General features: G+C 58.4%; 1 protein-coding gene across 2 annotated transcripts in view; it reads right to left on the bottom strand.

Moving 5' to 3' along the window:
• C5H6orf132 (chromosome 5 C6orf132 homolog) overlaps positions 1-22,367 on the bottom strand; it is a 34,138-nt gene that overhangs the window by 9,634 nt on the left and 2,137 nt on the right. For both annotated transcript variants that reach the window (XM_051855689.2, XM_051855683.2), the window contains exon 2: positions 10,724-10,830. In XM_051855689.2, the coding sequence (XP_051711649.2) occupies positions 10,724-10,830 (107 nt within the window). The remainder of the gene's footprint in view (positions 1-10,723; positions 10,831-22,367) is intronic.

Raw genomic sequence — 22,367 nt, 5'->3', positions numbered from 1 at the left:
CCTTTGAAGAGCTGCAGAGCATTTTATGGTGGCTTTCAAGATCCTCAGTGACCCGGCCTCCCGTTTCCCAGCCAGCTTTTATTTCCCACTCACCTGTTACCCGTGCCCACCACTGTCCAGCCCCACAGCGAGGCCATGCTCACCACCTGCCACCGGGGGCAGTCCGGCTGCACCCCGCCTCCCCACCCTCCTAGCACTGTGCACGACCCACGTCTCAGTCACACCGCTCTGGGAATGAAGTGCTGTCCTGATTCAACACACGAGGAAACCAAGGCTCAGAAATGCTTTGGGGGCCGGCGCTGTGGCATAGCGGGTGAAGGCTCTGCCTGCACACGTGCATCTCATACGGGTGCCAGTTCAAGTCCCGGCTGCTCCACTTCCAATCCAGCTCCCTGCTAAGGCACCTGGGAAAAGCAGCAGAAGATGGTCCAAGTGCTTGAGCCCCTGCACCCACAGGGGTGACCCGGAACAAGTTCCTGGCTCCTGGCTTCAGCTCCTGGTTCCGGCCATTTGGGAAGTGTACCAGAGGATGGAAGATCTCTCTCTGTCTCTCCCTCTCTCTGTCTGTGACTCTATTTCTCAAATAAATAAATAAAATCTTAAAAAAAAAAAAAGAAAGAAAGAAAGAAACACCTGGCAAGCTAAGTCACAGCCACGACCACCCGTCCCTGGCCTCAGGAGCGCCCCCTTCTGGGTGTCTTCCTCTCTAAAGCCTCTCATTATTTAAGCCTTAGTGGAATGATGCACTGGGCCAGGGGCTCCAGGCACCCGCTTCCTGGATTTGAGCCCTGGGGTCTGACCTGCTCACTGAATGACCACGCAGGGTACTTACGCTCCCTCCATCTCGATTTCCCCAGGGGATATGGTGGTAAAAACAGAATCTACCCACTCCAGGGAAACTGTGAGGACTCCGTGATGCAATGCACGCGAAATACCAAGACGGCTCCGGGGTCCTTATGAAAGCCCAGTAAGTGCTATCTGCGGTTGTTATTTACAATAATTCTCTCCTGTGAGCAGCAGCCCAGGCAGACCTGCTGCTGCCCAGAGCAGCCCCATCAAGCTCCGCCAAGGTGGGGCTCAGGGCCAGGTGGTCCTCCAGCGAGCCCTGGCCAAGCTTGCCTTGCGCTGGCTCCCAAAGGCAGACAGAGGCCAGCTGGTGCTCGCTGCTGGGCTGATGCTGCTGCCTCTCTGGGCTTAAGAGTTCAGTATGCAAGAGGGAGGGTTCAAGGTCGATGTCACAGAAAGAAGCATGACACCCTGGGTTACCAAGGGCTGTCTCAGCATTAGCCTAGCATCTGGGGGCAGCAAACAACTCCCTGGTTCCTACAGAATTCTGAAGCTGAACCATTCCCTGGTCCTTTTTTTCTTCCTCCACTTGATTCACATGACCAACACCAGCTTATTCTTAACATTTCTCAATCCCAGGGATTCTGAACCAGGACAGGGACAGGGCCTGGCTCATCAGAAGTGTATCTCCCACATTCTGATCCGTGCCACCCACACATGCAAATCACTGATTGTCTGATAACCCTCATCAAGTATGGTTTCAGTGAGATGGAGGCCAGGCCAGGGCTGAGACCTCTGATGCCTATTTCTTTATTTTGAAAGTCAGAGTTACAGAGAGAGAGGGAGAAAGATCTTCCATCTATTGGTTCACTCCCCCCCAGAAGGCCACAATGGCCAGTGCTGGACCAAACCAGAATCAGGAGCTTCATCCAGATCTCCCATGAGGGTAGCAGCAGCTCAAACACTTGGGCCATCTTCCACTGCTTTTCCCAGGCCATGAGCAGGGAGCTGTATCGGAAGTGGAGCAGCCAGGACACGAACCAGCGCCCACATGGGATGCCAGCGTCACAGGTGGCGGCTCTACCCACTACGTCACAGCACTGTATTCCCCCTCGTTGCCTTTCTACATATCATTCAGACCATTTCCACCTACCAAATGGAGATGGCAGTTCCTACTCTGCAGGGCACCCACGAGAACTGGATGACAGAACTGCTAGTTAAGTGCTGTCCCTTCCGACCCCCTCCCCCACAAGGGTAAAAGTGCGTGAACAATTGAAACCGAGCTCCCTGGAGTCCTAGAAGCACCTTCATGGTCACCCAGGGTGCTTGGTGGCCGGAGGCGATGCTACCCCCTACTTTTGTTCTGTGCAGACGCTGAGCCCACAGCCAAGCCCACCGGGCAGGGGGAGTGACAGTGGCTCAGGCAGAGCTTGGGGTCTTGAGGCCCCGCCCCTGTACCCGGAGGTCCTGGGACACACCCACCACCACCACGACAACCTCATGGCTTCAGCAGAGGCCAGTCCTGCACTGAGTATGGCCCCCGCCTGGCCATGTGGCTCACTTAGCGATCCTGCTCATGGAGGACCGAGGGAAGGCAAACACAAACTCATCTGAATCCCAGACCAGAAAAACACAGAGAGGGCAACTGGCTCCTCCGGTTCAGCACAGGGCTCCGGGCAGTGGCATCGCACGCACTGGCTTGGAAGGTGACATTTCCAGTGTGGAATACGCAGCTGTGGACAGGGGTGGTGCCTCCTTTAGCCGATGAGAATGGAGGGCCAGCCTGGTTAAGACAACGGCTTGGAGGTGACACCAGAATGCTGGGCATTGGATTTGGAATGGGGCGGGGCAGGGCGGGGGGAGAGGTTTGCCATGAGGGATGTTAACGAGACCATTGGCGACCACTGGATAAAATGGCACACTAGATAAAAGAACTGTATCAATAATCAATTCCCGATCACTCCTGCGCTCTCTGTCCCTAGCTAAAGCGCTGCGGTGTGTAGGGAGCGAGCGACATAGTATCTCAGCTTGCTTCACTGGTGCAGCGCGCACCTGTGGACAGCAGGAGGCGCCAGAAAGCAAGCATGACAAAATACAGAGACCTTGCGGGGATGGGTCCAGCAGATTCTTTGTACATTCCTGCACGTGGGGATTAGAAAAACAAAAAGCTAGGCACTTAATGTCACTGCATTGTACACTTTAAAATATGGTTAAAATGGTATGTTTTCGGTTACGCTTGTCTTATAAGAAAAGTTAAAACAGGAAAGAGGCCAGAGCATCCAGAAAAGGTGTTGGGGGCGATGTGGAACAGATGTACCCACTGGTTCTTGGATGTTTGCATCTCACCTCTCCTTGGCCCCAGTACTCCCAATCTTCTGTGTTTTCAACATTGTTTATTTATTTGAAAGGCAGAGAGAGAGAGTGCTCCCATCCACTGGTTCACTCCCTAAATACCTGCAACAGCCAGGGCTGGGCCAGGCCAAAGCTAAGAGCTGAGAACTGTGCCCAGGTCCTCCACACAGGTGCAAGAACCCCACTACCTGAGCCATTTCTTCTGCCTCCCAGGGGCTGCACTGGTTGTAAGCCAGTGTCAGGAGCTGGAGGCACGAATTGAACCCAGGCACTTTGTCTGATGTGAGAAGCAAGCCTGAACTGGCGTCTCGACTGCTAGGTCAGACACCCACTCCCCAGTCTTCACAGTAACACGGGCAGCTGCTGCCCGTCCAGGGCGGACCCCGTGCCAGGCACCCTGGCGGCGCTTTCCATCTGAACTCATTTGCTCTCTGCAGCAGCCTGAACGACAGGTGCTCTCTCCGCTGCCGCCGTTTTCGGCGAACCTCGGCCATTCCTCAGCCCTCGTCTCTTCCCGGCCTGATGGACAGATGCCTGCCTCCTGCACCCTCGGTGCGTCCCTGGTTGGACTTCATTCCCACATCTTCCCGGGCCTCCGCAGCCTTGCTGGGGCTCTTACTCCACAGACTCCTGGCCATCCTCCAAACCCCAGACTAAACGCCCCTCCCGCACGCAGCCTTTCTTGGCCACCGCAGCCCAAATTCACTTCTCCTCCCCGTGTGCCCCCTGCCCCGGTCCCGTGTGCTCTGTCCATTCAGCTGACCTTTGCCAGATGCTTACTGTGCACAAGGCACCATTCAGGCAACACAGTCAGTCTTCCCAGCAACCCTAAGAAATGGGTCAGTGTTTTTATCTTGGAGATGAAGAAGCTGGGGCACAGAGAGGTTAAGCACATTGTCCCAAGACACACAGCCAACACGTGGCAGGGCCAACCAGCACAGAGACCTCAGAGCCTGTCCTCACGTTTTCCTCCTGCAATGTAGGAGCAGAATAGAGGGCTGCAGCCTGCTGCCCAGCCCAGCCTGCTTGAGGGTCATGTGACCGCGGGTTCTTTGTCTGTGACTGGCACAGACTGGAAAATTCCAGAAATGTCTGTTGAATGAATAAACTCCTGGGTGAGTGAATGAATGAGTGGTGGAAAGCATTCAGGACACAGAGGGTGAGAAACCTGTGTTCTGGTGCCAGCTTGGCCACAAGTTCAGAAGCAAGCTCACGTCTGTCTCCGGGCCTCTTCTGCAAACCCTCCAAAAGTTCAAGGAGCCCTGAAAACATGGCCTTGCGCGGCCCCTGTGACACGGGCACCTCTGCCTTGCACACTGCCACCCCGATGGCTCCGAGGGCCACCCCTCAATGACGGGGTGTTGGGACGGGCCACTGCCCCGGAGTGGGGCAGGAGGAGAAGTGGGATGAAGGAGGAGGGGAGCCCAGAGGACAAGTTCTCAAAGCTTCTTGTCCAGGAGCCACCGGCCAGGCAGCCAGGCAGGCAGGGCTGGGCGTGAGGTCACTGCTGCCCCTGGGGAGCTGGCTGGGCCCCGCCTTCTGCACGGTCCCACCCTGGGCATTCTTGCCCTGGGAAAATGACAGACCTGCTGCCCCAGGGTGCTGCCCTAGCTCTGGGGCCCTTTGAGGGTGGCAGCTACAACAAGAGAGGGGCGGACCAGCGGGAGGGCAGGGAAGCAGAGAACATGCAAATGCGCATCTGAGCGCACCCCTGCTGAGCCAGCTCCCTGGGCCAGGCTGGGCGTCCCTGGGCCAGGCTGGGCGTCCCTGGGCCAGGCTGGGCGGCCACAGCCTCTCCCGGCCCCGCTGCCACAGCCAAGCTTGTTCCATGCCCGGGGCAGAACCCAGCCCGGGCCCTGGCAGGCGGGGAACGCTACAGAATTAGGCCTCAGCCTTTCCTTGTTCCCACGGCTGACGACACCCAGAAACCAGGGCCACCGGCCACCTAGGCCAGCAGCCGGGCACGGGGGAGGCACCCCTTAACGCCCCTCAAAACCCTGCAAGGCCTCACTCTCGCGTGGAAGGGCTCCCCGGCCGTGCCACTGCAAAGACCTTCGTATTGCTTTTCTTCCTTATTCTTATCGCTCCTTCTCGGTTCTTAACAAAGAGTTTCTGTTCCTTCGTGATTAGAAAAGAACAGCCGATGCAATAATAGGTTTTTTTGAGTGTTGTGGAATGCACATCAGCTTTGCACCCAGACACGCCAGAAGGGCACCGAAGCCTGTTATCTGAACGCAGTCACAGACCATGTCCCAGGCAGGGCCGGCGCTCCATAAGTGTGCCCTTCCGAGGCTCGGTTTTCTCATCTGTACAGTGGGGATGAGGCCACTGCCCTGGGGTGTGTTGCGACATGGTCAGGGGCCACCGCGTACCTGGAGGTCCCGCAAAGCAGGGCTGCAGCACGCTCGCACCAGGCTCGTGGCGGCTTTCCCGGGGGCAGGGGTGAGTCACCAGGAGTCCCCCCACTGCCCTTGCTGACTGCTGGCATCTCGGGGTTGAAGAGGAGGAGGAAGGGAGGGAAGAAAGCACTCTCGGCCAGTGACTGACACAGTGCCCTCTTTGAAGATGGGGGGTGGGGTGGGAACCTATTGCTCAACCTGCGGCTGCACCACTGAGGGCTCAGAGGGCAGGGCTCACCCCACTGGCGGCTCCAGCCCATCTGCTGGCACACTCACATCCTCATGCCTGGGATTCCGCAGCGCCCAGCCAAGCCCCAAGGGTGGGACAGCAGGGGCCGGGCCAGTAGGCAGCGCATGGCTGACCCTGGGCACCGCCGGCTTTGAGCCTGAGCCGTGGAGTGCAAACTTCCTCACCTGACTCCTCCTACAGCCTGATGGGGGAGGGGAGGGGAGGGGAGGGGAGGGGAGGGGAGGGGAGGGGAGGGGAGGCAGTCCTGGAGTGGGGGATTTTGGATCTGCAGGGAGTAAAGGAGATGGCCCTGGGCTAGAGGTAGGTGGAACCAGGCACGGCTGGGGAACAGGGGATCAGGACCCCTGACCCAGGGTGAGAGCCATAGGAAGCTCCTCCAGGCAGCCAATGTACCCCGCTGGGCGGAGCCTCACCAGCTGTCCTGGCTTTGGGGGCTGTGTGGGTGCTGGCCAGAGGGGGTACTGGGAACCAGAAGGGCTGTGCCTCTGACTTCAAAGACCCCTGTGTGTGCCCACCCAGCAGCCTCTTGAGCTGGGAGCCAGGGAGCATTTTCTTGTCTTTTTCTTTTTTTGATTTTAAAAACTGATTTAGTTTGTATTTGTGAAGCAGAGAGACGGAGAGAGAGAGAGAGAGAGAGAGAGAGAGAGAGAGAGAGAGAACTACCATCTGCTGCTTCACTCCCCAAATGCCTGTAACAGCCAGAGCTGGGCCAGGTCATAAGCCAGGAGCCAGAAACTCCATCCAGGTCTCCTCCACGGGTGGCAGAGGCCCAGCTACTTGAACCATCACCTGCTGCCTCCTGAGACAGTGAGCATTTGCTCAAAGACGGGGTGCTTCCCCGACCCTGGTCCCCAGGCTCTGTCACAGCTCGGACCCATCCTGGGAGCCGGAGAAGAATCCCACGGATGAGGCGCCGTCCCCTGCACCTGCCTGCCATCCCATAACTGCCCTTCGAGCCTCTGCCCTAGGCCATGCACCAGGAAGCTCTGGCTCTCCCTCCAAGGCAGGCGTCAGCAGGAGGAAGGGAACGTGGCCTCGGAGCCCAGACCCTTCCCCTTCTAGACCCACTCCAGAATTCCCTGCCCTGCGCCCGGTTGCAGGCTGCCTTGTCTGGCTGGTCCCACTGAGGGCAGGCTGGACTGGGGGAGGTCAGCCCAGAGTCTGTGGGGGCGGCCAAAGGGCAGGGAAGGGTGGGAGTGCGGACGGGGCGGACGGGGCTCTGGAGGGTCCTGCTGGGTTCCGGCAGGGGTGGCAGCTGCCTCTGTGCTCTGGTGAGAGCAGGCCTCTGACGCCCCCCACCCCCCACCCCTTCTGCCGAACATCACCCGCGTGAGCCCGTCAGAAGCCAGTACCGCCCGCCGTGCCTGACTCACGCTAAGGGGCTGGAATCCCACCCTGCAAGGAGCCAGAGTTGCAGTTGGGTGGGGTGGGAAGGAGGCGGAGCTGGCTGCAGCTGCTTCTTTGCGCTCCCAGGCAGCAGAGGGATGAGGGAGGGGTCCCGGAGCGGGCAGGGCCATGCCTGTCTGACTCACAGGGTGGGGTGATCCAGGGAGCTCTCGCCGCCCGGGGCACCCCGGGGACCTGTCTGGCCAGTTTCCCCATATTTGCACTTGGGCATTTCGTTCTGAATCCTTCCCATCACCGTGGGGATGGCCTGCTTCTCCCCTGGGAAGACAAGGGGGAGCCGGAAGCCATGCAGCCTCCCTGGCCTGTGGCTCCATGGACGCCGCCCCAGCAGCAGAGGACCGGCTGTGCCGTGGGCTCTGCACCCAGGCTCCCCCTGGACAGGTTCTCAGCCAGCCCAGGCCTACCAAGTGCAGAAGGGGCCCCGAGGAGTGACCCCGGGGTCCTCAGGGGCCTGCAGACAACAGTCACGCCTGCTCCCATTCAGGAAGGAATCACTAACAGAAGGGCACAGCTGGGGACACCCTGAGGACCTCTGCTGTGCACCCCCACTCTCTGCTCACCGGGGAGATGTCAGAGGCCCAGGGGGAGGAAGCCCTGGTCCCCAGCCATGCTTCAGGCCAGGGGCAGAGCTGGGGCTGGCGCTGGCTACCATCCCAGTTACTGGGGCATCCTGAGGTCCCTTTCATAGTTGGCTGTTGGCCGGAGGACCCTGTAGAAAGCAGTTTGTGTGTGTGTGTGTGAGACAGCTCCAGGGACAGGGCAGAAGCACTTGTCCTTGCCTGTTGCACCTCATCTTGCCCCCTTCCTTTGAACCTGGCCCCTAGCAGGCTGAAGATGGCCAGGCCCATTGTCTGGCTTCTGGGGCCCTGCGGCCCGGAACCTCCCCTGCTCCAGAGCAGCCTGGCCTGGGAGGGGCGGAGGCCCAGCCAGCTGGGACAGTGTCAGGCAAGGCTCAGGTGCAGCCCCAGCTCCCTGCCCACCCTGACCTGTGGGGGCCAGGGGTCCAGGGATGTGCGTGTGTGCCTGTGGGTGCACTTGCCTGCTACTCCCCACTCTCCCGGTGCAGAGCCTAATGGAATGGAGACAGAGGGTTGGACGGGATGGAAGCCAGCGGCAGGTGGTGAACCAGGCTGGGAGGACCTGGTGACCTGAATCCACAGAATGAAACTGTCCCTGGCATAGGGCCTCCTGGGCCAAGGGTTCCTAACCCAGCGGAAGGGGCTCCTGGGGCCTGAGTGCCCTCTGGCTGAAATGGTTAGCCAGCCTGTGTGCATATGGCTCATCAGCTCACGGGGTCTCTGACCCAAGAGGCAGGGAAGTGGACGCTGGCCCTGGGAGGGGAAATAAAAAGACTGCAGGTAGTGGGAGGAGGGGACAGTGGGATGGCTTGGATAGAACTTGGACCTCAGATTCAGATCCCAGCTCTGCCGCTGATGAGTCACGTGACCCTTCACCGACCTTCCCTGTGTTCCGATTGCTTCATCTGAAAAATGGGGATGAATGAGAGCCCCTTCCTCGTGGGGTAACTCTGCTAACACATGCGACACCCTTGGAATGGCGCCTGGCAGACACTAAGTGCTCAGCGCACCTGGGCCAGAAAGGCTGGAGGAGCCCAAAGTAGGGGGGAGAAGAGGGGCGAGAGGGCAGGTGCAAGACAACAGCCAATCAGAGGACCGCTCTGCGTTCAGCCAGCACCGAAATAATTCAGCGAACGCCCCCTTCCTGGGTGCAGCGCCTGCCTCTGCAGGATGAGGACCTGATTTTGTCAGCTCCCCAAGTATTCACTCTCCCGTCCCTCCCAGGGAGGCAACGGGAGTTTGTTGGGGAGAAGCCCCCACCTCCAGGCACCGCCTCCCAAGGAGCACTCCGCAGCAGCGCCATGGCCAGGCCAGCCTGGCGTCAGTCGGCTCCTGAGTCATGTTCTGCCCAGACCTGATCCAAACCAGAGGGGCAGAGGCAGGGAGGCCAGGAAGCTGGAGGAGCCCAAAGTAGGGGGGAGTGCAGGGGTGGGGAGGGGCAGGTGCAAGACGGCAGTCAATCAGAGGACCCGCAGCTGGGCCTGCATTCAGCCTGCAGTTGCTGGCTCTTGGGGTGTGGCCCAGATGTGGGGGAAGCGGCCCCAGGATGGCAGCAGCCATCAAGGGGTGACAGCCATTTCTACTCTGTCCAGGCCCAGGTGTGTCCGCTCTGGGCCCATGCCACTGCGGTTCTGAGTATGTGGCCTGGAAGGGCATGACCCAGCAACAGTACTGTCCCAACCAGGACCCAGGTACAGCAGATAGGAGAGAACCTGCAATCTAGGAGCGTGGCTGTTTAGCTATTCCTGGCTGACAGCAGCCACTGGCCACAAGAGGCCACCAGACTGGAAATGTCGCTTAGAGAAGTGGGACGTGCCGGAGCAAGCACCTGGCACACAGCTACAGCCACATTAGAGCGCCTGGGTTTGAGTCCCGGCTCTGCTCCCAATTCCAGCTTCCTGCTCCTCTGCACCCTGGGAGGAGCGGGTGATGGCCAAAGTACCTGGGTCCCTGCCACCCACGTGGGACACCTGGACTGAGTTCTGGGTTCCTGGCTGTTGCAGGTGTTTGGGAAGTGCACCAGAAGACGGAAGCTCTGTCTCTTTGCTTTTCAAAGAAATAAGAAGACAAAACAAAAGAAGTGGAATATGCTATACGTATACATGCCACATTGTGAAGACTGTAGAATGAAAGAAATATAAAATGTCTCATTGGTATTTTTATATCGATTAAATGTTGAAATGCTAGTCTTTTGACTATAACAGGTTGAGTAAAGCATTGTTAAAATTAATTTGACCTAATTTTTTGTACTTGCAATGGCGCTGCTAGGAAGTTAAACTACACAGGAGGTTTGTGCTATAGTCCTGTTACACAGCACTCATCTAGAGTGCGCCAGGAACCCCAGGAGCTCGCACCGCAGTAAACACAACCAGTCATAGAGGAGTGGTCTGGGGTCTCTCCCCAGCAAAGAACAAAAACGCAACCGCGGGCTCTAGAAAGGAGTTTTTGTCAGACCAACAAATAAACCTGCCCCACATGCCCTTCTCCCAAGGATCACTATTTGTCCTGGGAGAACAGCTCAGGAGTCACTTCTTCCAGGAAGCTCTCTTTGACCGCTCCTTTGTGGCTGGACTGGCTGCCCTGACAGGCTGGTGATTCATTGGTCCCCGCAGTGGGCGGGAGCTCCCTGAGTGCAGCATCTCTGGCTTGGCCACATCTGCAGGGTCTGGCACACAGCAAACGGGGGTTCCCACCGCGGTGCCACCCCAGCACAGAGCTCTCTCCAGCCTCTCCTTGAGTTCTGGCCTCCGAGGAGCCGGCACCCCAATCCCAGCCTGGCCATCCTGAGCTTCAGCTATGCCTCCTCCCGGTAGACCCCCTGGATTGGCATCAGGAAGGAAGAGAACGGGCAGAGGATGAGGCTGAGGCCCACAGGGGCCCCGGGCAGGCGGGGCTGCTTCCTGAGTGGCCGCCCAGAGCAGACCCTCAGAGCAGGGCAGGCACAAACTCACCAGAGGAAGGAAGGTCAACAGGGGCCGCACTCTGGGCCGAGCCTTCAGCGTGGCCGTTCCCGACTCGCTTGCCGCATCGAACCGGTTGTCTCCATAGTAGATGCCATCTGGAAGACACAGGGAGGCAGTCTGTGAGCTGGGGGTGCAAGGGCGGGCAGCGGAGGCCATGCTGCCCCGGCTGCCGTGCCCCGGGACGGGGTGGCTGCTGTGCCCCGGGACGGGGTGGCTGCCGATGCGGCTGTGGAGGTGGCACCAGGGGGCAGGGACGGGGCCCCGGCGGTGGTTTCCTGGGTCTCCTCCAGCAGTCCTGGCTTCTGGCGCCCAGCAGCCACCGCTTTCCGGCACCCCCCACCACCCACCACGCCCACCTCCCCCAACAGGTCCTGAGCCTTGTCTCCTACAGCAAGTTCTCCGGCCTTTGGGAGCCCCACCCAAAGCTTATCTCTGTGAGAAGGAGGGAAAAAAGCCAGTTTTCCTCCCAAGTGTTTGAGTTTCTAATCTGGAACAGGCAGAGCAGATGAGGACACCTCCTGCCCCCCCCTCGTGGCGCCGCCCCCCACCCCGACTCCTCTAACTCAACACTTGCCCGGCTGACAGCGAACGGCACGCGCCCGGACAGGACAGGAGGGCAGTGGGACCTGAGCCTCGCGCGTGACAGTGCCCACCTTACTGCTGAGAGTGGCCAGCACACAGACTGCTCAACAAACATGGTCCCTCCCGCCATGGGACATGGGAGATTTTCCTCTTCCCCCAGGGACCTGGCCAGTGCTCTGGGCTGTGTCACCATAGCGGTGCACACTTCTCACCCAGTCTCCCCCAAGACCCTGGACACCCATGGAGGAAAGGCAGGGCGCACTGTGGGCCGCCTGCTCCGTGGGTCGCAAGCAGGAGGACTTCCGTCCATTCAGCAGGCCCTGAGGGACCGGCCCCTGGTCTGTAGCCCCACAGGAAAGAGAAGAAAGGTCAACACCTCAATTAACCAGAAACCTGCTACAGCTGTGAGTACTTTTCCCCTTGCAAGTGGCTCTAGGAGGAAATTGCAAGAAAGCCAAGTTTACTTTGTTGTTTATTCCAAAAAGCCTGGGCTTGTCGGGGAGATCCTGGGAGCAGAATCCGCCCACCCCAGCCGCCACAGCCCTCCTTGCGATACTCGAGGCTTTGGGGCATGACAGGGAGGCCCCTGGGAGCCCCCCAGAGCCAGAGTGGCCTCCCTGGCGTGTTGCTGGCTGGGGCATTCAAGACTCCGCCTCTCACGGGGGCGGGGTGGGGGGCTCTCCCTGTGCTCCACGTGGCCCGGAAACGCCAGTCCCCAACACGGCCCTGGCCGGCTCAGTCTGGGCAAACACGATTCCCCAGTTGGGGTTGCCAGGCTCCACGCCTGAGGCCGCACACCCTAGGTTGGCCGGGGCACGGGGAGGGGCATAGAAGGGTGCAGACGTGGCCAATCAGAAGCAACAAGAGATAACACACCCAGCAGCCACCAAGACAGCCACCGGGTCCCTGAGCTCCAGGTCCGCGTGTGGACACCAGGATCCATTCTCTGGACACTGTCACGCAGATCTGCAAGGGACCCGGGACGGGTGGGACCCCAGCCGCGTTCCAGGCAGACATGCCAGTAATCTCAATCCCTGCACCCGTCTTGGGGGTCTTGGGGTGTGGGAGTCTCCTCTCTATAGCTGAGCTTTTGCCAGAGGCAGTGCTGTGATTACTGTGTGCCTAGGGGCTGGAGAAACACGCATATCTAAACACGGCAAGCTGATAAGTCCAATAATAAGAGGGAGACCGTCCCCAGCGCTTCCAGTGAGCTCAGCACTGCTCGAAGCATCTTACACGTGATTAATTCATCTAATGCACAAAACGGCCCCACGCAAATTGGTACAATCATTATCCTCATCTCACAGGTGAGGAACTAAGGCACAAGAAGTCAGGTAACCGGCCCGAGGCCTCCCAGGGAGCGTCAGTGCCAGGATCTCCCAGGGCCACCGCACGGGCTCCTGCCACTCACACGGCTTGCATGGAGGGATGGGGGTGTGAAGGCTCGGCTTTGGCCAAGGAGAGCTCTAGGCAGGGGACAGAGGCCAGGTGGGGGTCAGGGCTTCTAACCACCTCCCAGGCTCCGTGGCTCAGCCACAAGCACTCTGAGACGCTGACACCTGCTAGGCTGTCAGTCACCGCGGCAGAGGAGTGGCTGTGGCCGAGGCAGGGGAGAAGGCCAGGTGTCTCCCACCCCTCCCCAGCCCTCCAGGCACCTTTGGAAACTCAGATGTGGCTTCCCAGAACTGGGAGTCAGAGGAGGAAATGGGAGGTTGGCAGCAGAGTGGTGCTGCACCTCGGGGCGGTGTCTCTGTGGGCTGTGAGGTTGGAGGAGGGAGCGGAGGCGCCTGCAGAAAGGGGCATAGCGAGGAAGCAGCTGCGCCCCTCACACCTGCGGCCGGGAACAAACTCTTGCCAAGCCCTTCATTCTAGCTCGCTGGGACCTGGGTCAGCCTCTGACCTGCAGAACTGTAGGGGAACAGATCTGTGCTGGTTTAAGCTAGAAAGAAAAAGAAAGGGGGAGAGAGAGAGAGAGGGAGAGAGGGAAGGAGGGAGGGAGGGAGGGAGGTGTGGTTAGAGTGTGATGGGCCTTTCCTGGGCCCTTCCTACCTGGCTCACTTCCTGTGTGGTCAGGAAACACGATTAGGTGAGGCATGTGTGGCCAGCACCACAGGCTGGGTCCGCCCAAGGTTCAAGGTCAGGACTAGGGCTTTCCCAGCCTCAAGATCAAGGAGCAAAACCAAAGGGAGAAACAACAGAGTGCAACCTTGGGGAGTTTCCCATGGAAGCAGCTGCACCCCGCCGGGCTCACATGTCAGGGACACCAGCATGGGTCTTCCCAAGAAGCGGCCCCCTCCTCAACCAAGCAGCCAGACCAGGAAGGGGCCAGAGTCCCTTGCGGAGGGAGGGGCAGGGGATGGCTGGACAGCTGGCGCTGGGGGACACAAACGAGACCGCTCAGCAGGAGGGGCCCCACCCCAGGCTCCTCAGCCCCGTCTGCCTTTATGCGTGCCACAGGCCCAGATTAGGAGGCAGCGGTGGGACACTCCCACGATTCAGAAGGGTGGAGACGAGCAGCACTTCCAGAGAGCTCAGGGACAGTCCCAGTAGCCAGGCCGCCCTGCGAGGTGCCAGGCCCGGCCTCCGAGCACAGCCTAGGCCCACATGCACCATGGCCCTGGACGGACACACGGAAGCCTCTCTGCCTGATAAGCTCCCCTGCAAAGAAAGCGTCAGAGGCGGGCACTGCACACAGCGCATCCCCATCCAAGCTCCTGTTTCCTGTCCCAGCCCTGTCTCCCATCCGGCTTCCTGCTCGTGCGCACCCTGGAAGGCAGCAGGTGATGGGTCAGGTACTTGCGCCCCTGCCACCCACATGGGAGACCCACACAGAGCTCCCGGCTCCTGACTCCAGCCTGGCCCAGCCCTGGATGTTGTGGGCATCTGAGGAGTGAACCAATGGATGGAAGATATTTCTCTCTCTCTCTCTCTCTCCCCCACCACCCCCATGCCTCTTTGCATATCAAATAAGATGGAAAAAAAAAAAAAAGAGCGAGCAGTGATGAAATAGGGGTAAACCCAGATCTGCTTCCATTACCCACACCGAACTCCCCTCCGCCCCTGCCGTCAACTAAATCCGTTCTACGACAGAATCGTGTACAGGGTTTCTTCGGTGTTTTTGTTTTTGTGTTTTTTTTTTTTTTTTTTTTTTTTTGACAGGCAGAGTGGACAGTGAGAGAGAGAGAGACAGAGAGAAAGGTCTTCCTTTGCCGTTGGTTCACCCTCCAATGGCCGCCACAGCTGGTGTGCTGCGGCCGGAGGACCTCGCTGATCCGATGACAGGAGCCAGGTACTTCTCCTGGTCTCCCATGGGGTGCAGGGCCCAAGCACTTGGGCCATCCTCCACTGCACTCCCTGGCCATAGCAGAGAGCTGGCCTGGAAGAGGGCCAACCGGGACAGAATCCGGCGCCCCGACCGGGACTAGAACCCGGTGTGCCGGCGCCGCAAGGCGGAGGATTAGCCTAGTGAGCCGCGGCGCTGGCCTCTTTGGATTTTTCACCTGGAAAAATTTCACTTTCAGGTATGGACAGGAGATAAAGGAGAGTCTTTGCTTTCATTTCTATTCTCTCAAGGATCTGAGGTGACAAAAAAATACCACGTAATCCGCAAATACCTGCTTCCAAAATAATTCATAGAGAGGGCCGCTCTGCAGGTTTCCACGTGGGGCAGGCGGCCCCCTCCTTCTGCCTCCGCCTCCGGAGAAGCTGGATGGAAGCTGGATGGAAGCTGCTGTGGGCTCGAGCGGTAGTGGGGCCTCTGCGGGGGCTGCCTGCAGTCGCACAGCTCAACTTCGCTTAGCTGTGGGGTTGAGGCTGAACCTGGGTCCCAGTCCTAGCTCTGTCACTGAACGCTGGGGCCCTGGGAGTTTGTCGCCTCATCTGTGCCAGTGTGAACAGCAGTCCCTCCTACATGGGCAGGTATGAGGCTTGCACAGTGCCTGGCAGGTGATTCCCGCCCAATAACCAGGGGGGCCATCACCGTCATCTCCATCATCATTCTCTCTCTCTCTGCCACATCTTACCACCTCTTCCTTCTTTTCTCTTTTATTTATTTATTTACTTATTTATTTTTTTAAGATTTATTTGTCCAGGCCAGCACCGCGGCTCAATAGGCTAATCCTCCGCCTGTGGCGCCGGCACACCGGGTTCTAGTCCCGGTCGGGGCGCTGGATTCTGTCCCGGTTCCCCCTCTTCCAGGCCAGCTCTCTGCTGTGGCCAGGGAGTGCAGTGGAGGATGGCCCAAGTGCTTGGGCCCTGCACCCGCATGGGAGACCAGGAGAAGCACCCGGCTCCTGCCTTCGGATCAGCATGATGCACAGGTCACAGCGCACCGGCCGCGGCGGCCATTGGGGGGTGAACCAATGGCAAAGGAAGACCTTTCTCTCTGTCTCTCTCTCACTGTCCACTCTGCCTGTCAAAAAAAAAAAAAATTTTTTTTATTTGTCCAAAAGGTAGAGTTACAAAGAGAGAGAATCTTCCATCCGCTGGTTCACTCTCCAAATGGCCGCAATAACCGGGGCTGGGCCAGGCAGAAGCCAAGAGTTTCCTCCAGGTCTCCCACATGGGTGCAGGGCCCCAAGCATTTGGGCCATCTTCCACTGCTTTCCCAGGCGCATTAGCAGGGAGCTGGATTGGAAATGGAGCAGCTGGGACTCGAAACAGCGCCCATATGGGATGCTGACTTTGCAGGTGGCGACTTAACCCACTACAACACAGTGCTGGCCCCTCTCCTCCCTTCATCAAGAGTTTGTGCCGGGACCAGTGCTGAGACATAGCAGGTAAAGCCACCGCCTGCAGTGCTGGCAAACCATATGGACGCTGGTTCCAGTCTCAGCTGCTCCACTTCTGATCCAGCTCTCTGCTATGGCATAGGAAAGCAGCGGAAGATGGCCCAAGTCCTTGGGCCCTGCACCTGTGTGGGAAGGCCTAAAGGAAGCTCCTGGCTCCTGTCTTCGGTTCGGCGCAGCTCCAGCCATTGCGGCCAACTGGAGAGTGAACAAGCAGATGGAAGACGTCTCTCTCTCTTTCTCTGCCTCTCCTCTCTCTGTGTAACTCTGACTTACAAATAAATAAATAAATCTTAAAAAAAAAAAAAAGAGTTTGCACTTTGCACTTCAATCAGTTTGTGTCGCTTGCAAATTGTGATGAACACCTGTGCCCATGTCCGACAGGCCCTGGGAAGCAGGTAACCCTTTGCTCTCTTGTCCGGGATCTGTCTGAGTTCTGATGCTTGGGGTTGGTCCCAGCAGCCGTCTATACAGATGAGGAGGCTGAGGCCTACAGCAGGAGGGGCTGGGCTATGACACAAAGCAGTGAAGATGCTGGGGTTCAAAAAGGCCCCGGAGTTACAGGGCAGGGCTCCAGGCACAAGCAGCACAGTGCCTTCCCCATGGCGCGTGGCTCATCGCGGATTCTCTGCTGGGCTGGGGGAGGCCCTGGAAAAGCTGACTGCTGACTGCCTCTCAGCTCCTCCTCCTCCCCTGCTCCCCAGGAGGGGGCTCGCCAAGCCTTCTGCATTGCTTTCCTCCCGGGATTCAGTGCTCTGCCTCCCTCGGCCCCAGGGAGATGGAGGTCAGTTAGTTAGCGCTTTCCCCTACTTCTGGATAGGTCCAAACCAGAGAAAGAATTCACTCGTTGAATCAATCGAACACTTAAATGGCTAAGATCTATCACGCGTGGATGGTGAGCCAGGCACTGCTCCGGCGTTTGCAACCCTGTGCGGGGAGCAGGGTTCTCATTCCCCATCTGCAGATAAGGAGACTGAGGCTGAGAGAGGGTGAGTCGCCTGCCCGCAGTCCCACAGCAAGCAAAGGAAAGGGGCTGGGCCCCCACTGGGGCTCGGGAGTACAGAGCCAGCACAGCAGGGAGAGAGGATCCGACCTCGCTTCCCTTCCTGTTTGTCCAGAGTGAGGCTGAGGGAAGCCAATGCCCCTGCGACTCAGGTGGTGCCTTCACGTCCCAGCTCCTCCAGGTAGCACCAGAGGACTTTGGGCCCTTTCTTCGGCCCGGCTTCCCCACCAGTGAATGTCCCACTTCGCAGGACACCTCCCACGGGCAAGGGAGGGAAGGAGCTTGCAGGATTGGGGGAACAGGGCCAGCGTGATGGTGGGGGGGACCCCAAATGGCTGGGAGCACCTAGATGACCCCAGGAGCACTGGCCATGGGTCTGATGAGATTGCAGGGGCTGGGGGTGGGGGCTTAGCTTGGGGAGTTGGTTGCCTTGACCCAGAGTAACCCAGAACCCCGACACAGACCTCACCGTGGACAGACAATGGGGTGCTGTACAGTGAGGCATGAAGCAGGGCGGCCGGCGTCTGCATTTCATAGAAGCAGCAGGGTGACCCCACGAATGTTACCGGCCAGCGACACGTTAATGAGGCCCTTCCCGGCTAATTAGCAGCTCCACATGACAGGAACCTGAAAAGGCCAGTCTGCCCCAGCAAGCCCCAGCAGGCCTGACCGGAGCTCTGTCCAAGGGCAGAAGGGACGCTGGAAACGCTGAAGGCTAGGCGGAGTGCGGGGAGGTGAGGCAGGGCACATGGTGGGGCGGCTCCAGGGACACCCCTGGGTGTGAGGACTGTAGGGGGCCCCCAACTTCCTAGCTCAGACCTGCCACTCAAAGTGTGTGGAGCAGCTGAACGCCTTCGCCTGGAGTCTCCCGCGGCCCCAGAGCCTGAGCGGAACAAGATTCCAGTGGCTCAGAGGCCCAGGATGGGGTGAGCGCCTCTGCCTGGGAATGACTTCGCTGCATGAGCCTCACTGAGTCCTTCCGAGTCCGTCTCCACGGTGAAGACACAGGCAGATCCCGTTGCCACTCATGAACTTGTCGGCGGGGCGCTAAGAGGCACCTGTCACGGGTCTGCAGGGGTGAGGCGAGGGCCTGGCTTTCTGGAGCTGGGCTTCAGCAACACGAGGCACTTATGTAAGGGGCAGCGGAGAGGGTGTGGAAGTGTGCACTGCACGGCGGCAAACAGCAACACACCTCCAGGGACAGGAGTAAACAAAGTCTCCTTCACACACCTGCAAAGCACGGGTCAACTCTCGGCGGGCTGGTGCCAGCCTGGCCCTGGCCGGAAACAGGTGCCCGGCTCAGGCCTCCCAGGCCTCTCACCCTTCTGCCTGGCCTGGGACAGGACAAGGTCAGGGAACCTCGGGGTGGGGGGCGGGGGGAACAGGGGCGTCAGCCACATTCCTCCACATTTACCTGCCCTGCAGGACATCCTCAGCTCCTTGTAGAAAATGAAATTCCAGGATTTGCAAATCTCCCTGATCAAAAACGCCCCAGAGCCTGGGCCCCATGACCATGACCGTGACCGTGACCGCAATTTCCTGCCTGAGGCAGGACCCTGAGAATCTGCATGTTAAGTAGGTGGGTGTCCTGGGTGGTGGTGATCATCTGAGGCACAGGGTGTCCCTTTCCTGGGGTGGGGAGTGGGGTGAGCGGCGGCTCCATTGACCCAGGAGGCAAGGGGGGAGTCCTGAGGGCCTGTGTCTCGCAGCACAGCCCCTTCTCTCTGGATCTGCAATCTTTCAAATCTCTGCCTTCTCCTGCGTTAAAAAACCCATTGTGGGGCCTTCTGAGAGCCAGGTCAGGGCTGGGGAAGGCAGCAGACCTGCTTAGGATTTCAGCAGCCTCCAGGGAAGTCCTCCTACTGCTCGCAATACCTGGAAATGCTCTAAAGAAAACTGTACCCGTTACCAGCTTCACCTGACTGCATTTTGCCTGCTTGTGCAAACAGAATTTTACATGGCTGTAACCACAGAGCAAGTGGCTTCTTCTATCTTACACACCCCTATGCCGCCTTGCCCCTGGCTTCAGACAATGCCCTAGGCCCAGGGGCCCTTTGGAAGGCTAATCCCAACCCCTGGGGAACCTTAAGATGGCCTCCCCAGGCCTCCGGTCTGCAGCAATGTGAGGAAGAGGAAGTAAAACAGGTAGGAACGGAAGTGCTGGGCCTGGGACTGACCTGACAATGAATCAGGTTTTAAAGCAGGGCTGGCAAGTTCCTCTGTGAAGGGCGAGACAGCAAGGACTTCAGGCTGTGTGGGCCGTCCAAGCCCTGCACACCACGTGAGTGATGGGCCTGGCAGGCTCGAAAAAGACTTTATTTACCAAAACAGGCCATGCGCCAGATTCGTGCCAGGGCCACAGTCCGCCCATCCTTTGCTTTACAGCATTTTTTTAAAAAACATATTTATTTATTTCTTTGAAAGGCAGAATGACAAAGAGAGAGGAAGAGAGCTTCCATCTGCTGGTTCACTCCCCAAATGGCCACAATGGCCAGGGCTGGGCCAAGCCAAAGTCAGGAACCAGGAGCTTCATCCGGGTCTCCCAGGTGGGTGACAGGGGCTCAAGCACTTGGGCCATCCTCTGCTGCTTTCCTAGGCACATCAGCAGGGAGCTGGATCGGAAATGGAGCAGCCGGGACTAGAACCGGCACCCATGCGGGATGCCAGCACTGAAGGCAGCAGCTTAACCTGCTGCACCATACCACCAGCCCCTACAGCATTATTTTTAAATGCTCCTCAAAGCACTGCCACATCTACCACTTTAGGCCCTCATCCTATAGGCAGTTGAGACACCATCCCCATCAAACAGAAGAAAATATCGGGGTCCAGAAAGTGGCTAGCCCCATGGTTCTGAAGGAGACAGAACTCCAAGGGAGGCCAGGCGTCTCCATCCCACCCTGGAATGCCCGACAATGATCCTTCCCTTCCCAGCCCCCACGCACAGCAGGGAGGAGGGCCTCCGCCATGCCCACTCTGGGAAGCACTGAGGAACCATCCTGCTGGGTACATGCTGCTTCCCTCCCTTCCCTGTGCAGGCATAGCCAGGCTGAGTCAGCAGGAGACCCAGCCCTGCCCTGGGGACCGGGAGGAGCTGTCCTTTGGGCTCCAGCCCTGCCCAGGCTGGCGAAGGCAGCAGCTGGCTGAGATGGCGGGGCACCACATCCCTCTTCGCTCACCAGAGGAACTGACCCTCCGCGGTCTGCACAGCCCAGACAAAATGTCTTGCAGCGGCCAAGATGCATGTGGGCCAGCTCTCCTTGGAGAAGGAGGCAGTGTGTGCGTGGGGAGGTGGAGGGGGTGATGTTCCCAAGGCAGACACCCTCAAGTCAAATTCGCCCTGAGTTGCCTTCTTCCGCAGAGCTAACACAAGCTGGCGGGCGGGTGCTCTCTGCCTGCCTCATGGGTGGGCTCTGTCTCACAAGGGAGACCGTGGAGTATTTAAGAGCCCTAAACCGGCCGGTGCCGCGGCTCACTAGGCAAATCCTCCACCTGCGGCGCCAGCACTCCGGGTTCTACTCCCGGTTGGGGCGCCGGTTCTGTCCCGGTTGCTCCTCTTCCAGTCCAGCTCTCTGCTGTGGCCTGGGAAGGCAGTGGAGGATGGCCCAGGTGCTTGGGCCCTGCACCTGCATGGGAGACCAGGAGGAAGCACCTGGCTCCTGGCTTTGGATCGGCGCAGCACGCTGGCTGTAGTGGCCATTGCGGGGTGAACCAACGGAAAAAAGGAAGACCTTTCTCTCTGTCTCTCTCTCACTGTTTAACTCTGTCAAAAAAAAAAAAAAAAAAAAAAAAAGCCCTAAACCTAGACTGCAGTGATAGTTGCTAAGCCTACTAAAAATCACTGAAGGACCAACATTGTGGCACAGAAGGTTAAGCCGCTGACTGTGATGCCAGCACCCCCTATGGGCAGTGGTTCGAGTCCTAGCTGCTCCACTTCCGATCCAGCTCCCTACTGATGAGCCTGGAAAAAGCAGCAGAAGACAGCCCAAGTTCTTGGGCCCCTGTACCCACATAGGAGACCCAGATGAAGTTCCTGGCTCCTGACCAGCCTGGCACAGCCCCGACTGTTGAGGCCATTTGGGGAACGCACCATGGATGGAAGCACGCTCGCTCTCTCTCTCTCTAACTCTGCCTTCCAAATAAATAAATAAATCTTTAAACAAAATAAAACTTGTAAAGAAAATGAGTTACCAGATTGGGCAACCAAATGCTACTTTTAAAAAAAAGAGAGAGAGAGAGAAATTATTGAACTGTACACTTAAGAAAATCTTGGCCCCAGCTTTTAAAGCTGTGTGACCTCAGGCAGCTTACATAACCACCCTGTGCGTCTTCTCGACTGTCAAACAGGAAAGATGATAGAACCTGACTCTGCGTGAGGATCCAACAAACCAACAGCACAGGGGCGTCAGAGTGGCAGCTGCCACCGAAGAAGGGAGGGACATGTGTTTTCTCCAAAGTCTTCACTGGGACCAGGAGACCCGCTCAGCCCCCAGGAACCCTGCCAGCAGAGCTGTACCCGTCAGGCCCTAACTCACGCCTCGACCTTGCCCTGCCCCTCGCTGCTGCTGCTGCGCTCACTGTTTGCTCTGCTGGGAATGCCCTTTCCTCCCAGCTCAAAGGCTGGTTCCACTTAGAGGTCGTCTCGGCTCCCGCTGAGCTTTCCAACCTCCAATAATGAAGGCTGAGAAAGGGCTAAATGGCACAGGATGAATTCTGTTCTGAGATCCCCGGCGGGGAAAGGCCCACTCCCATCCACTCTATCTTATACGCCAACCTCGGCAGCCCGGGTGCTGAACTGAACCCAACAGCAGGGGCCGCGCAGTAACATCCTCTGGGGATCCCCTCCCGGTGGCCAGTAAAGACAGCACGGTGACCATAAAGGCAGGGCAGCAAGCTGTGATGGGGGAACCTTCCTGTGGCCCAAACCAAGAACACAGGAGTCACACAGAAGTGAATTCGTGTCCCCCACTGTCCTGGCTCCCGCCAGCCAAAAGTGAGTACAAATTGCAGAAAAGATATGGTTTGCCGCTGGCCAGAACCGGGGTAGGGCTACAGGGGTGTGTTCTGACGCCTGAAGGCAGCAGAGCCCCCGCCCTGACTCAGGAGCCAGTGGCAGCTGGGGTCAGGGGCAGAGTTCCTTGGCCTCCACCGTCCCATCCCTGGCTCCTCCAACCACAGACCCCAGCCGAAGCTGTCATCCCAATAAAGAACTTCCGGTCACAAGCAGGCAGGTAACCTGTTAGCAGTGGCTCCTGTTGATTTG

The sequence above is a fragment of the Oryctolagus cuniculus genome, chromosome 5 (genome assembly GCF_964237555.1).
Source record: "Oryctolagus cuniculus chromosome 5, mOryCun1.1, whole genome shotgun sequence".
Classification (NCBI taxonomy): Eukaryota; Metazoa; Chordata; class Mammalia; order Lagomorpha; family Leporidae; genus Oryctolagus; species Oryctolagus cuniculus.
This window is presented reverse-complemented; position numbering and strand designations above follow the sequence as displayed.